Here is a 16,062-nt window from a genome sequence, read left to right as displayed (position 1 = left end):
ATTTTAACTGCCCTCTAAAGCTGCACAGTCTTTATAGGGGCAGGTTTATGGGTCAGAGCAGATATCACATGATACTACTGAAACATCTGAACTCATTGTGGTCATCTAAACTCCTAACATGCAAAGATTTTACGTATTTGGGAACAAGTGCAACAGCTTGTCACTGGGACGGTACCCTCAAAGGGACATCTTTGTTATTTATTTACCTCTAAAATGTTCTTAATACTGGATTAATATGAATGTACTAATTACATTTATATGTATTCATTTAGCTGACGCTTTTATCCAAAGCGACTTACAATTGCTATATTTGTCAGAGGTCGCACGCCTCTGGAGCAACTAGGGGATAAGTGTCTTGCTCAGGGACACATTGGTGTCTCACAGTGGATTCGAACCCGGGTCTCTCACACTAAAGGCATGTGTCTTATCCACTGCGGCATCACCACCATAATTACAGCTTGGTAAAACATGTGCAACACTATGATTTATCCTGGAAAAAGATAAGGATAATATAAATTTGTCTGTATGGCTGAAATAAGTTCAAAATGTTTGACACCTTACCTTAATTCCTCATGCCTGTAAATTGTATAATGTATTGTCAAGTTCAATGTTAAAATTGAGTTAATTCAGTTGAAACAACTATTTTTTGCATTTTTACTGTTCTTTTTATAGAAATACTGTATTTCTACGTTGTCAATGACAATGTTGTTCAAATATCCCTCTCTCTGCTTTTCTAACAAGTCGCACCCTGCTAATATGTATGTTTTTATACAGTCTATGGGTTGTACCCCTAAAGTATAACTGCCGCTGTAATCTTAAAGGAACATGTTTGCATATTTTTCTATATTTGTCAGTTCTAGAAGTCAGAGAGAAAGAAACAATATGTTCAAAAAAGACCAAATCCATTTTGGATGCTCAGAGCAGTGCTCTGGCTAAATGGACAGAGAAATCCTGCAGCAGCTTTCTGCTTCTTTAAAGCTTTGTTGATTTAAAGCCTGACTGGAAAGAAGCCACCGTCTGCGCACACACTCTCCTCACATAGTCAACCTAAGTTCAGGATGATGCAACTCTCTGAGCCACCTCCACCAAATTCTCCATCTGAAGCTGGAAACCAGATCCCTCTTTATTTTATGGATGTCTACAGTTCCTTGGCCTGATCATGGCGTGTGTGTGAGAAAGACAGCGAGAGAGAGAGAGACAGACGGACAAACTGACAAAAAGAGTGAGCGAATGTGAGTGTTGGCTGTCTTCCTGGAATTCCCAGCTTCCAATGGTAGACTGAGCTCTTGGCTAGCGCTTCGTCAAGGAACCCTGTGCTGCACGGGTGCTCCAGGAGATAAGGAGGAGAGATGCAGAGAAAATTCTTTATAGAGAAACAAATCTGCTGATAGACGATCTTTCGAACTATGTTGTTTATCAAGACTGCAAAATCTTCTCCTGATAATCTAGCATGGAGAGCTGATTTTCTGCGTGAATGATGACTAGAAAGAAGAAGAAAGAAAAGGGTAGGCCTATGCTAAGCTGGTTGCTAACCTGCATCATCATCTGATTTGATGGGCATGGAGGGGCTCTGAGGGGCAGAGTCCCCGCTGAGAGAGTAGCTGTGTTCTGCCTGGATGTCTGGATTTGGAGGGTCCAGATCCATATCTAACAATGGGTTCCTCTCCGCCAACAGATGATCATCAAAGAAACTGCTGAAAAGGTCATTGGAGAAGTCCTCCATCTGCTCGGAGAAGTGCTGAAGGGGAGAGACCACACAAAAGAAAGATACATTTTATGTGAAACGAAAACAGAAAATTAACTAGTGATGGTTGAATCTTACTTTTTGTTATACATTTTGTTCATTTTTAGATTGGGTACTTATATGTGGCCTCAGGAAGACTAGTGACCACTGTTTTTTTATTCAGCAAGGGTGCAAGAAACGGATCATAATTGACAGTAAAGATATTTATAATGCTAATAAAGATTTATATTTTAAATAAACACTGTTCTTCTGAACTATCTATGCATTTTTTCTATTCCACAAAAATATTAACCAGCACGACTGTTTTCAACATTGATAACAATAAGAAATGTTTCTTGAGCACCAAATCAGCATATTAGAATGATTTCTGAAAGATCATGTGACACTGAAGACTGGAGTAATGATGCTGAAAATTCAGCTTTGCCATCACAGAAACTATATTTTAAAATATATAACAATAGAAAACAATTATTGTGAGTTATAATAATATTTCACAATATTACTATTTTTACTCTATTTTTGATCAAATAAATGCAGCCTTGGTGCAGTAAAAGAGACTTTTTTTAATGTAAAAAAAGGCCTCAAACTTTTGAATACTGTATGTTCTAATAGTGATGGAAGAACAAATAATAATTTGGCTGAATTCATCCCACTCCCTGGTCATGATAAGCAAAGATCAACTCAAAAAACATCTTGAGAGGCTAATTTGATATATAGCCTCTTTTAAAATTAGCATTTAAATAGTCACTGTTAAAATTCAGAGCAACACTGATAAACCCCTCCTTTCATTTAGTTTAATGTGTGTGTCTGAAAGGTAGACCAAAAAAAGCCGTTGTCACATTAACAATGGAAGTACGTGTGAGCGTGTCTCCGCACTGAGGGTATGCGAACGTGTGTTTGCCGAGCGAGGGTGTGACGAAGGTGTGAGAGGACCTGATCGTGTTTACATCCTGGTGAACGGGGACAGGTGTGTGAATGGCACACCTGTAGGACAGTGAGCATATAAACCAGACACTATCCACAGATTACACATACGCAACACATGCAAACATCCACACTCCCAGCACCTGTGTGAGTTCCCACACAAACCCCTAACCACCGCAAGACTTTGTGAAGAGAAAACTGGGAAAGCTCTGCTGTTATGAATGTTTACTCTGGCTGTCCCCAGTCTACCAAACAGAGCCTCCAAAACAACAAACCTGTATTGAGAATAAGAGAGAATGGAGTATTGTACATTTTTTAAAAATAAAGGTTCTTTATTGGCATTGATGGTTCCACGTAGAACCTTTAACGGCCATTCTACAAAAGGTTCTTTATAGAGGAAAAAGGTACTTTGTAATATTAAAATGAAAAAAAAAGGTTATTTTTGCTTGGGGGACCAAAAATGGTTCTTCTACTATGGCATCGCTGCAAAAAAGCTTTATTTGTAAGAGTGCTTTTTATTCTGGTAAAACTTGTTCATCACCATATGGATGCATAAGCAGAGGGAACAAAACCTGCAATGTCAGTTTTCGTATTGTTTGATGAATGGCATCCTGGGAACACCCTGATGATAGTGCTCACGAATTGACGCAGATCTCCTGCCGTCAGTACTGAGCTAATAACTACAGTTGAGAATGACAGTAGAAACAGTCCCACCCTAAAACTTTGATGTTCGTCAAATGTCCCTGCTCCTGGATGTGTGGGGCGGATATGTTTGCAGACTTGATTAATCCGAATTGAAAGTGCCATTTCACAACTGTGAGCTGCATATGCATATATATACTGGATGTTTTACGTTGCTTAATAGTGCCTAAACAATTTTGTCAATGAATCTACTAATGAATCTACTATCTACTACTAATTAATCTACTAATGCAAAATGCAAACATATTATGAAGGAGCTTTGGTAGAAACCTGCATTCACGTGTGCAACTTTTCTGTCTGTGTGGTCCTGTCTGTTATCGGAGCAAACAGTCAGAATACTTTTCTAATCGGCTTTATCTCTCTGTAGAGCACCTTCCTGTTATGACAAGTGTCAGTTAAGAGTTTCTTGTGGTGTCTGGTGTTCAGTTGGCCTAATAGGGGCAAACGGTAATGATGCAATGCTGGGGTGCTGATGCAAGAGTCATGAAATTCCACATCTGGAAAGCTCCTCTGAAGAAGAATTCCGGAGAAACTTGGAAGAACTGGAAGAAAGTGTCAGATTTAGGAAGAAATGACAATAAGTCATATCTCAACACTTTCAGGTCACCTTTCAACTTTAAAAAGTAGAATGATAACATTAAGAAAGTACATTTAAATGCAGACTGAAGGAACACGCTACTTTGAGGAATAAAAAAAAGTTTGCTATTTAAAGTGGCATTGGTATAATGCCAAAATAGATCAGTGGTCAGGTGGGTATACAAGCAGCTTTATTGGATCAGATTGTCCTATCCAACAACAGACCCTTCACATGTGTACCATAGTGGTCGAATAAGTTTTCTTATTTTTTTCCGCTAAATGTTCTGTATGCTTTCTCAAAAGTAAAACAACAACAACAACAACAACAAAAAAAAACTAAAAAAACCACTGAATGATTTTTATCTATGCTGTAATGGGCACAACAAGGAAAAAGAGGAGAAAGTCGTATTTCTGCATTTTAAATAAAGAAGGGCTCCAACAGTAGAGCTTCAAAAGGCATTGAAAAAAAAGAAGCATACACGCATACTCATTTCTTCCTAGCTCTCACTCTCACATATCAAAGAAAACAGAAAGTACATGCGATCAGGATATTTTTCATTTGAGAATCCTGAAAAAATGGTAAAGCAAAGCAATAAATTACATTTTATACTATATTTAAATAGAAAACAGTTATTAAAATTATAATATTTCACATTGTTTTTATATATCGATTTGTTTTTGATCAAACATCATCTATAATATCAATAGCAACAATAGCATCAGACTTCTTAAAAAATAAACCTATTGACACCCTTTTTTTCTTTAATACATGTCCCATTCAATTCACTATTATAGCTGTCATTTAAAATATTTCTGGTTTGTCACTTCGGCAGTCCTCCAATGGGGGTGGAAAAGGAACCACAGCTGCAGCACTGCTAGAAATGTGTGTGCAGACTGAGCAATGCCCTATTTTTCCATCTGATCCATTTTCTTGAAGTAACGCTTGGGTCATGTCCGGGTCTAAGCGGGCTGGTAAACTGCACGCCTGCTCGACTCATCGCATTCCATTCCCTTATTCCAGACCTCCAGCTGCACTCCAGCCAATTGGATCTCAGTATGCAAATGAGGAGAGGGGAGCTTGTCATTTTGGAGCTGGAGTGCAGGGTGCACATGGAGCAGCTCGGTGCTCATGAAAATAACACATAAGTCTTTGGAAAAATAAATACGCTGATAAAAATCATTTAGCAGCAGTGGAATTTGGAATACAGCCGAACCCACAATGTTTTTGGGAATATGTGCCTCTCGCTGAGCAGAAGAGTTATTTCTGAGAACAATGAGTCACAACGAGGAGATTCATTCTCGGAGTGGCAAAAAAAGAGCAAGAGGGAGAGGGGGAGAAGTTCTTGAACTGAAGATGGAGTTTGCAGATGTTTAGTGTTTACACTGTGTGATGCAATTAAAAACATGGTCCCCTCATGTGAAGCATGAAAATCAGAGCTACAGCCACAGCATGATCTGATCAGTTTTATTTATTTACATTTCTAAATATTTAGAGCTTTCTCTTCCAAGAGGCATGCAAGAACCATTTGAACTCATCTGCACTGGATCTGACATGTTTGACCTAAATTTAAGGACACTGATGTGTGAATGTGGGGTAAGATGCATTTTTACAGTCATATTGTCTCCAAATCAGCACATCTGCTCTTTAAAGACAGTTCATATTCTCAAATTCATATTCCAGCTGGCAGCTGTGAGAGATCAGAGATGGGTCAGGGTGGATATTCATGAACTAACGCTCATTATGATCCGCTCAGCATGCATGATGAGGCAGACGCGCACGAGAGGGGGGAGATCGAGGGCGATCGAGGGAGCCAGGCATCTGCAGGTGTTCACAGGTGAGGGCTGATTTAGATTACAGGCATAGCGTCAAGTTCACAGCTGCAGTCTGAGACTTCTGTAAGCTTTCCACCAGACACAGACACCACCGTCCGACCCACCTCTCTAGAGATCAGGTCACACGGGTTTCTCACCAAAAGGTTTTCAAAGGAAGCCGCTTCTTGTGTGTACAACTCTTTCTGAATGCAGTACTGATAAAGAGAGTTCAGTAGAGTGAAGTCTGCACGTGAGGTTTTATTGTAGTCCTTGCTCTCCTCCTGCTCCTTCACTCCCCTCTCTCTCTCTCTTTCCTTTCTTTCTTAGTCATTCTCTCACTTTCTTCTTCCTCCCATTATAACTTTCCAAATACAAAAACTTTCTCTTTAGTCCCTTCCCCCTCTCGCTTTCCTCTGGTTTCTTAATTCCATTTCCAGATTTTTCTTACGTTTCGCTGTCAGCCACAGAGCAAGAGAACCATGACCACAGGAGGCAGTTGGGCTTCAGCCCCACCTCCAGACAGGAGCCACTGAGGGCAACAAACCAGACGAGCTCTTCTAGAGGTGAAACGGCGGATGGCAGAGACAGAGAGGTTGAGTATGAGAAAAATGTCGACAAATTAGAACTGGATTTTCATGACTACAGTGAAAAAGAAACTGCAACAGTGAGGCCAACTGTAACTTTCAGAGAAGAGGGTCGGAAAGGAAACGAGGACACAAGTGAACTAACGGGATATCCTAAGGAGCAAGGAATCCCCATAACCACCCTCTATTTTCTGCTACTGTTGCACTTCGGGAGGGGAGGGGGTCTCCAGATGTGTTCCCCATCCCCCCTTCAAAGGGCTCCCTGCACTCTGTAATTTTGCCAGTCTAAATTGGCTCTCTCAAATGAGCCTGAGGCAAAACAGCCCTGGGCAGAGGAATATCCTGTATACAGACCAAAGAGCTGTGTTAGTCTAGTCTGTCCCTGTCTGACCACAGTGAGGAAAAGGAGAGGCTTTGTTTCTTTCAAAATAATATTCTCTTTTAATATATTATTAAGATGACTATTGAGAGTATAACTACAAGAAACTATAAGTCAAATTTGTGAGACATTGTAACATTGTGAAACAATGTCACAATTACTGAGAAAGTCCCACTTTCAAGTGAGTGATCAAGTGATCACTTGATCACACATCAAGTGATCAAGTGAGTGATGAAATCACAATAATGAGAAACAAAGTGTTATTATTGTGATTTTATATTTTTCAATTTCTAGTAATTGAGAATTTATACCTGCAATGTTATTTTTCGTAAATGTGACTATATCTCACAAATGCACATTTATTTTCCATAAACTTTATATTTCACAACTGTGACGTTTTGGTTTCTCATCATTCTGACACACTTCTCACAATGTGACTGTCTATAATGAGAAACAATTGTAAAAGATAAAGTTGCAATTATGAGATATATAGTAAAATTAGTGAGAGAGAATCACATTCTGAAATATAAAATCACAATAATGAGAAATAAAGTAACAAGTGTGAGATATTAAGACAACTACAAGACATGTGAGTCACATTGTGAAATATAGACACAATAATGAGTGTCACAATGTGAAATAGAAAGTTGCAGAGAAATAAATGTGCAGTTGAGAAGTAGAAAGACGAAACGAGGAAGAGTAAAAACACAATTTGATTTTTTTTACTCTGAAGCAGAAAGGTGTTTTGTGGGAATCGTGATAGGAATTAAATACATTATCCATTGCAGTTATAATAAAATACAATAACTCTCATTAGCATCTTTGTTATACTCCATTTTCAAAACTGTCCCTGGAATTAAAAGTCATTATGTAATTAACATAATCCGCTGTGTCTTTGATCCTCAATAGAGAGGGAGCCTGGGGAGACAATGGTGGAATTCTGAGTTAGGGACCTCAAGGTAAGCTGACGACATGTTCCTGCAAACACTGACACTCACCTGACATGTTTATTCAGAGCCTGAGGGGTGGGACGGAGCTAAGAGTGGGTACACAATACACATATGTCTCTGCAGGGTTCACTGGCTTAGAATGTGGCTAAGAATATGTCTTTCCACATGTGAAGAACAAGTAATACATGCTCTTACGAAAAGGTTTGAAGTCAAAAGACGCACAGGGCACAAACCAAGAGTGCAGTTCTGGAAATTCTTTCTCGGCACCTCTGTAACGTAATGTGTTCCAGCTCAGACTTTCCTGTTTGATCAAGCTTTTGGCAGTAATTCAGGCCAACATCTGAGTCGCAATAACACTCTAACAGGATTTGACCAAAGCTATAGATGAGTGTGCTAGATATAAATAAAGAAATTAACTTGACTTGCTTCCTACCACTGCTTGTCATTTTCTCAATGAAGAGGAAGAGATATTGGAATGTTCTGTCCATCATCACAGCTCACAGTTTGCTTCTATAATTCATCTGAGACAGAACACTCTTTGGAGGTTAAATCTAATAGATTTGAAGGGTTCACTGAACAGAGCAGTTGGTGGACACCTCTACAACATCCACAGTTCTGTTTCTCTGCAGACCCTCAGGAGAAAGACAGAGATAGTTAAAGATAGAGAGTGCCTGGAGAGCAGGAGGAGTTCTGGCATGTCAGTGAAATCAAATATCAGCTGCGGAATGAAGAAGAATTAATTAAGCACTTCAAACAGTTCAAAATGTGAATCATTTTAAAATGACATTTTAAAATGACATCTGCCTGTTCTCCAACCACAGGCAGTTATGTCAATAAGCACTAAAATATGTCTAGAATGTGGGTCTTCAGACCTTTTCAGGGCAAAAACCCTAGCACATTATATTTCAATTTGACTTAATACGGTTTATTCTGAGAGGTACAATGAAACATTTAAGAGAAACTTTACCTTATTAATTTAGAAGTGAACTTAACGTTGCATAATTTAACTGAAATACTGCAACAAAAATTATATTGAAATGAAATATATCTAGATGATATATTTAGACTTTTGCAATAACAGGGCAGTTCCAGGAGTGAGAACAGTCAGCGCCCACTATTATCTGTGAACAACTGCTAATCTATAACATACTTTATAAATCCTACACAACTATTCAAAACATCTAGCAATTAAAAAAATATATTTAAAAAACCAAACGATCTGGTTTGACAGGACCAAGGTTAACACACCTTTAAGGCTCGATGCACTAACTGCTGATTTAGTATTTTGTGCGTGTGTGCTCACGTAAGAACACACCTCAATGACCTCTATCCTCTCTATTTGTGTCCATCATGTGAGTAGATTTAAAACCTTAGCTAAAGGTATGACAAAAGTAGCCATACTTAACCTTTACTTAGCAAAACATAATGACGAAATTACGTTAGTTGGGACTGATCGTCTAATACATTTTCCTGTGCATTACAGATAAGGGATGTGTGTGAAAAATATATGCGAGAATTACAGATATAGAGTGAACGAATTTAGATCAGGTGGATTAGATCTCTAGATTCACACGGACTGGAAAAACTTAATTTCGGGGGCAGTCTGAGAGACATGGGATAAATCATGTGGCTGCTATGATGAATCAAACTCCAAGATCATAGAGTTGAACTTCTGTGGCTGTATCACACCCAGAGAGTATCATAGTTCCTTCGTTATTTACAGTCATCTTAATTGTAGCTTGCAGCCGTTGAGAGTCGTGTTGAGAGGAACAGTTAGAGCTGTATCATCTTTATCTTTGACCTAGTCATTCTGAAGATTATGCAACTTCTTACTTTCTTTCTCTTTATCTCTATTTCTTTTTTCTTATTTGGACGTGTTCCATCAGAAGCATCCAGTACATCTGAGAGGAAATTCTTTCCTCCCATCCAGATGCTCCTCACCTGCCCCTTCTCCAAACCCACACCCTTCACCCCCAGACTCTTGCTAGTAGGTGTCCATCTATAATTCATTATTTCAGGTCACATCGCTGTAAAAACAACATAGCTGGTCTTGGATGCCAACTGAGTTCCCTGTTTTCAAAGGATACACATGAAATGCATCAAACCAAATGCATTAGATATAACATATATGGTGTCCATGCTGCCAATCCATTCAGGCTCAGAGTGTACAAGACAAACTAGCCAAGCAGAAACAACCTTCAGGACAGGTGAGACCTGCCAAACCTGATAATTTCATCTCCAGTCTTCTTCCATAGCGTTTAGACACGCTACGCGTTTCAAAAGAATGGTCTTGAATCTGACTCATCTTCTTCTCTTCGGAACACGGAAAAAAAGAGGAAAATCAACAGACCACCCTTGCTATTCAAGTTTCTGTTTTTTCAGTGTGGGAAGGGAATGAACAGGTAAAATACGTCAAGACTGGTAGATGACTTTGTATCATATAATGCAACAAATTTCCTCTCTGAATTTCCATATGCATTCGCTCATATTCATGTGATATGACATATGCCCACGCCAAAGATTAACCAACACTAAGAGTAAACAAGAGAGATGAACTTCATTAACTATAAACTATATTTATTTCTGTATGTAGTTCTGTAGTTAAAATATCCGTGTCTTATTGCAGATTGTTTTGACTAGTGAGATAACAACTTTCATACAACCAGCAGATCCACGTTAATCGTTTTTTGTCAGACTCGTATCTCCAGATTAATAAATGTGTTCATTCATTAGTGCTAAAAAGACAGATCAGAGCCTCCTGTTCATGTGATTAACACTGTGAATCAATCTCTGTCACCGCAGCCATTCACACAGCAAAAAACAGCAGTATAAACACAACAATATAAATCCACAGACAGAGACAGTGTCACATCAGCTCCCTTTGCACTATAGACGTATAGCAGATATATAATATAGAGTAATTTAAATAATTAAAGCCTGAGGTTTTTCTGTGCTGTTGTGGTTCACAGATCCACTCTGTGATCTTAGCTTTAACACACAGTAGAATGAGACATGCTGATTTCCACCTTTCAGCACAAACCATGCAATTTCACTAAAGTCGTGATTTAAATGGCCAGGCGTGCGCACGTGCACACACACAGACACACACATACACACACACACACACGTTTTACTATCATTGTAAGGAGTTTCCATTGACGTCTATTTTTTATTATGTGCTAGTAATATTTCTTTCCGCTCTTCAAATATATTACATTTTCATTAAAGCATTATTTAGCATGTTTGGTAGAGGAATACTTCACACAAAAACTCAAATTCTGTTATAATTCACTCTGCTAATCTTCTGTTGTTCCAAACTCAAATTTGAAACTTCTATTGTTTCATTGAATACAAAATTAAGTCTCCAACTCCAAGCTTCAAAAAGGATGCAAAAGGACCATAACATATCTTAAATGTGGGTCATTAAAATGAGTGTACTATATACCAAGTTTTCCTAAGTCATGTGATAGCTTTGTGTGAGATTTATTAATTAATTCAAATGTTGACAGATGCACTAGATCTCCTTAAGAGAAGTACATGGACAAATCATTCTTTTGTGTCAGATCTTTTCAATTAATTCACAACTGGTCTTCATAAATCGGCACTGGAGGGGACAATTGTCAATGAATAATGACTTAAATGTCTGTCTGTGTATAACACATGACCTCAGACTACTTGTATGAACCACTTTTTTAATACTTATTTCTCCCTTTTTGAAGTTTGAAAGCTTCAGACACATTTATTGCACTGTTAGAAAGAAAGTCACTCTAGTTTACAGCAACATAAAGGCAGGTAAATTCTTTTTTTTGTTTTTGTTTTTTTTGTTTGGTAAACTATCACTTCAAGCAGTTTTCATCCAAGACCCTTGGATGGTCCCCACTGTGTAGGTAATTTCAGGTTTTACAAACCTTATAGTGGGGGTATTTGGTCCCCCTCCCCCACACACATATAAATTCATATAAATTATATTTATAAATAAATTATAAATATCTAAGTTCAACAGTGCATTAACAACTCACTAAAATGTATTAATATAATGGCAGAATGAATGAACAAAAACACGCAGGAGTCAGAAACCAGTTTGTGTAACCCAGGAGCAGGGAGAGCAGCTTCCTCTCGGAGGGCACAAGGCAGTCATTCAGTGAGCCTTCAAGGGCCAGTGTCTCTAACTCACACACACACACACACACACACACACACACACACACACACACACACACACACACACACACACACACACACACACACACACACACACACACACACACACACACACACACACACACACACACCAAGGAGTAAAGTGGGGGACCATGGAGGGTCTGGAGTGGTCTTTCACAGACGTCTATTCACACACCCACACAGGGGCACAGTGGCATGCATACGCTCATGCACACATACACCGACAGCTATCAGGAGCTGTGAATGAGCCTTCTTCACTCACAAGCCTCTCTTTCTTTTATCATCACTCTCCTCTCAATCAGGTCCTTACAGCGCAAACTGGAGCACAGCTGTTACTCAATGAGGGACATCTGGATTGAATACTACCCGTTAAATACCCTCAACAACCAACAGACCGGTAGGAAAAAAAAAAAAAAACAGACAGAGAGGCACTAAAGTAAAATCTTCATTAAAAACTCTTAACACACAAATCCTTATAAGACAAAACAGGTTTTCATTAGAGATTAGGTCTATCGATCCATCTAACTATCCATCTACCCATCCTTCTGATGATAAGTCAATTTTGTCCATAATGGAAGTCAATGGTCACCAAAACTGTTTGGTTACAAACATTCTTCAAAATATCCTTCTTTTTGTTCCGCAGAAAAAAGAATGTCATACAGGTTTGGAACGGCATGAGGCTGAGCAACTGGTGACAGAATTTTCATTTTTGGGTGAATTATTCTTTAAAATGGTTTTAGATTAATTAAATTTGTCAAACCGTAGGACGCTGCCATGTCAACTACCTCTGTCTATCTATCTGACCACTGCATCTACATATAATTTATGTGGAGTTATGATACATTATATAATTTATCATTAATGCAAACCACTTTGTATTACAGAAAACAGCATTTAGGCTCAGGTAGCTCATAAGAGGCTGCAGTATGCATCTCCTGTCTGTCATATCCCAAAGAGATCCTAAGATGATGCTGCAGCTTCCCTTTTAATATAAAGGTCAAAACTGTTCCATCTCATCTGAGCCTCATAATAATGACATTTGTGATGTCTCTTTCCCTTTCTCTCTGTGTCTCTGGGAAGGGATTAAAAGGACCTCAGCATGAATGTGTGTTAGTCCTGTATTATCCACAGGAGTGTCTGAATCACTGTGGAAACTGCAGAAGTGTCCTGGGCTCCTAATGGATCATATGCTCATGGAACTGCTAGCTTCAAATGAAATGCATTAACAACCCAAACACGGCTTTTCAGATGACCTAATTAAAGGAACATGTTATGCAAAAATGAAAATACAGTCCTCATTTATCCACTCTCATCCCTCTAAACCCATATGACTTTCTTTCTTCCATGGAACACATTAGGAATAATGCACTGGTCGCACTTTTCCATGGATTGAATAGGGACTGGATCAGTCTTTGGCTCAAGGAGACTTGGAATAGAATGTATGTATGAGCCAGTGAGACCACTTTGATAATACTTTATATTTCCAATACATTGATGGACAATTTTTCTTTTTGGACCTTGACAGCCCAAGTCGTAATTCACTTTCAATAGGACTATATAAAAATAAGTGGCTTGGATATTCTCAAAATAATTCACCATTAATGTTCCATGGAAAAAAACAAAAGTCTGATTTGGAAAGAAATGATAACGAGGAGTACATTTTTGGGTGAAAGGTTCCTTCTGACTATAACTTCTGATGTCTTCACGTGGAGAAAAGTTTTTTGTTGTGTAGTTTGTTAACTCATATACATCCTTTACCTCACAGATAGCATTAACTTAACTGCCAAGATGAAGTAGTATTGGTCTTTTGTTTTTAATTGGCATGGTTTGAGCATATAGCCTACAGACACTTTTAGTGTAAAAAATAACGTGATGGTAAATAGGTTTTGCACTAAATTACTTTTCTCACTCTATTAGTTTACTGTACCAGGTAAACCCGTCAGTTGTGCTTCTGATCTCCAAAGTAAAAGCAAATATACTGCAAAGTATTCTAAAGTCACCGGCTGTGGCCAGACACGAGAAACAGGATGAAGCGATCCGTGGGCGTGATTTGATGAACAGCATGATACGGTGTGTGGGCGTGGTTTGAATAAATAAAACATTAACGAGACCTCCCCCGCAACACAAAGGTCCGGTTTAAGTTGGAAAGTGACCCTATCTGTCTGCAGCTGGGCAAACTTCACAGCTTGGGAACTCCTGCTTTTGTTTATGTTTAATTTAAAGCACAACATCCCAGACATGTGTGACAAATAAACACACGTAATACACACACACACACACCATATATATATATATATATATATATAGCCTACTGCTGATGTAAAGAACCATGTAATATAGGCATGAGCGTATTTTTAGCTACCTAATCTAATGATAGGCCTAATTATTATGCGCAAATATATCAAATTATGATGGTAGGAAAATAGGCTATTATTAAAAAATGATAAATACATTCACAAGTTAAAACAGATTCTGCATTTCCCCCTCTCTGCTGCTATTAATGATGAAAGATGCAGACTTACCACATTGGATAAGAAATCGCTCTCATTCAGATCCTCTAGGTCCAACAGGTTGGAATTGGGAAAAAGTTTGTCCGACGCGAAGTTGTCCAATATGGTGTCCATATCGGCTGTGAATTAAAAAAAAAAAAGCCGTGGAAAAGAAACTTAAAGGTGAGATTGGTTGCGAAATTGTTGAAATCCAATTAAAAAAATTGCTATTAGTAATACGTGTTGCTTAAGCGACGTGCGCTCGTCTGCACCGTCAAGACGCCTTCATCCACTGAGCGTCTAGTCTGCCCATTTACACTTCTCTGGAAGTGTCGGATAAATTGGATGTGATTACAGCGAAGTGGCCGTATGTGGCTCTTCCAACTCTGTATCATTCATCTGCGTTGAGTCTCTGAGGGGTAACTAGACTGATACATATTTAATGTTGTCCCCGCCTTCCTCTCGCTCTTTGCGGCCAACGGTAACACCCACCTTTCACTTCGTTTAAAGCGACAGCGCATTGATTTTCGAGCGCTTCAGCCATTGACGCACATGAAAGACTGAATACATTACAGCATACAACTTAGCTGTCCATTACCCAAACCTAAATTTTCATTTTCAAAACTAATAGTAAAACGTTTTCATGACCTAACAATACCCAGAAATCCTTACAGATAAAGAAAGAAATTAATTTAGTTATGTTGAATTCATGCAAGACTCTTGTCATGTGGAGATTAAAATGGATCTTAGATAAACTCTAAGTTGATTACAGAAAGCAAAAATATGAATTTAACAATGCAAGAGGACACATGCGCACAGATCTAATAACTTAATAGGTCTTGCTTTATTTGATCAATTCTTTAATCTTCAGTGAATATACTGTTCGGACAATAACAGCCTCATCTCAACTAGGGAAGAAATTTAGTAAAACCAAATCTTATGAGAGCTATATGCTATATTAAGAGAGCTATATGACCCATAGACCGTGTGACGTCCTCTGTCTGGTTATTTCTGGATTGTAAATTACAGAGGGTTTGTTTATAAAATTAGAACCATTAAGGCAGTTAGTATTGCAGGCACCGGTATTCTTCTGTTCATTCTTCACACAACCCTTTTTTTCTCATTGTGAATGACAAATAATCTCTGTCTGATTGGCTAACTTTCCAGTTATTATAACTGCAATTCACTAGGGGAATAAGACATGTAGATGAGTGGAAGATGATGAAGATGATTCAGTGTCTGATTACATAGATTGATTCTAGTGAATTATTTCACTAAATTGGCTGCTTGCTCTTCTCTTTCCGATTATTTACTCTTGTCTATGGAGTGCTAAGAGTCAATTCAAGTGATGAGAAATCATTTCAGATCAAGAGTGCTGGGTTCACATAAGAGTTTAAAAGGATGAAACCTAACACTGAGAAATTCTTTCCTCATTGGCAGAGCTCTCTCACCAGTAACTTTACCTCAGGTACTGTTACAGCTCTCTTTCCTGCTTTTTCTCCATCTTTCTCTTTCTTTCCAGTTGCCCTAGTTTTATAGAAACCAGCTCTTCAATAATGGAATTTCTTTTTCCAGTGAAAGGTGTCATTTTTCAATTCACGTCCTACCTTCTACAGATTACATTTGATTACAAAATGATTTTGTTATGTAACTCTAGTTGTTTTTCAAACAAATGAAGGTGGAGCTATCAATGATTATTATGAATGGTTGTTATGGTTGA

The 16,062-nt window shown here is 38.4% G+C and overlaps 1 protein-coding gene across 2 annotated transcripts in view; it reads right to left on the bottom strand.

Moving 5' to 3' along the window:
- creb3l1 (cAMP responsive element binding protein 3-like 1) overlaps window positions 1–14,756 on the bottom strand; it is a 32,242-nt gene extending 17,486 nt beyond the window's left edge. Inside the window, exons 1-3 of one of the 2 annotated variants that reach the window (XM_077229041.1) lie at window positions 14,583–14,753; window positions 14,376–14,482; window positions 1,534–1,738 (exon numbers count right to left, since the gene is read on the bottom strand). In XM_077229041.1, coding sequence (XP_077085156.1) covers window positions 1,534–1,738; window positions 14,376–14,477 — 307 coding nt within the window. In that variant the 5' untranslated portion in view covers window positions 14,478–14,482; window positions 14,583–14,753. Of the gene's footprint in view, window positions 1–1,533; window positions 1,739–14,375 lie in introns of both variants that reach the window. The other variant, XM_077229040.1, reaches the window with a different exon arrangement.
- Window positions 14,757–16,062: the final 1,306 nt, after the last annotated feature.

Source organism: Siphateles boraxobius, unplaced genomic scaffold, assembly GCF_051911475.1.
Source record: "Siphateles boraxobius isolate OS27281-9 unplaced genomic scaffold, OSU_SipBor_1 130, whole genome shotgun sequence".
NCBI lineage: Eukaryota > Metazoa > Chordata > Actinopteri > Cypriniformes > Leuciscidae > Siphateles > Siphateles boraxobius.
The sequence above is the reverse complement of the archived record's forward strand: the minus strand, read 5'-3'. Positions and strand labels throughout refer to the sequence as shown.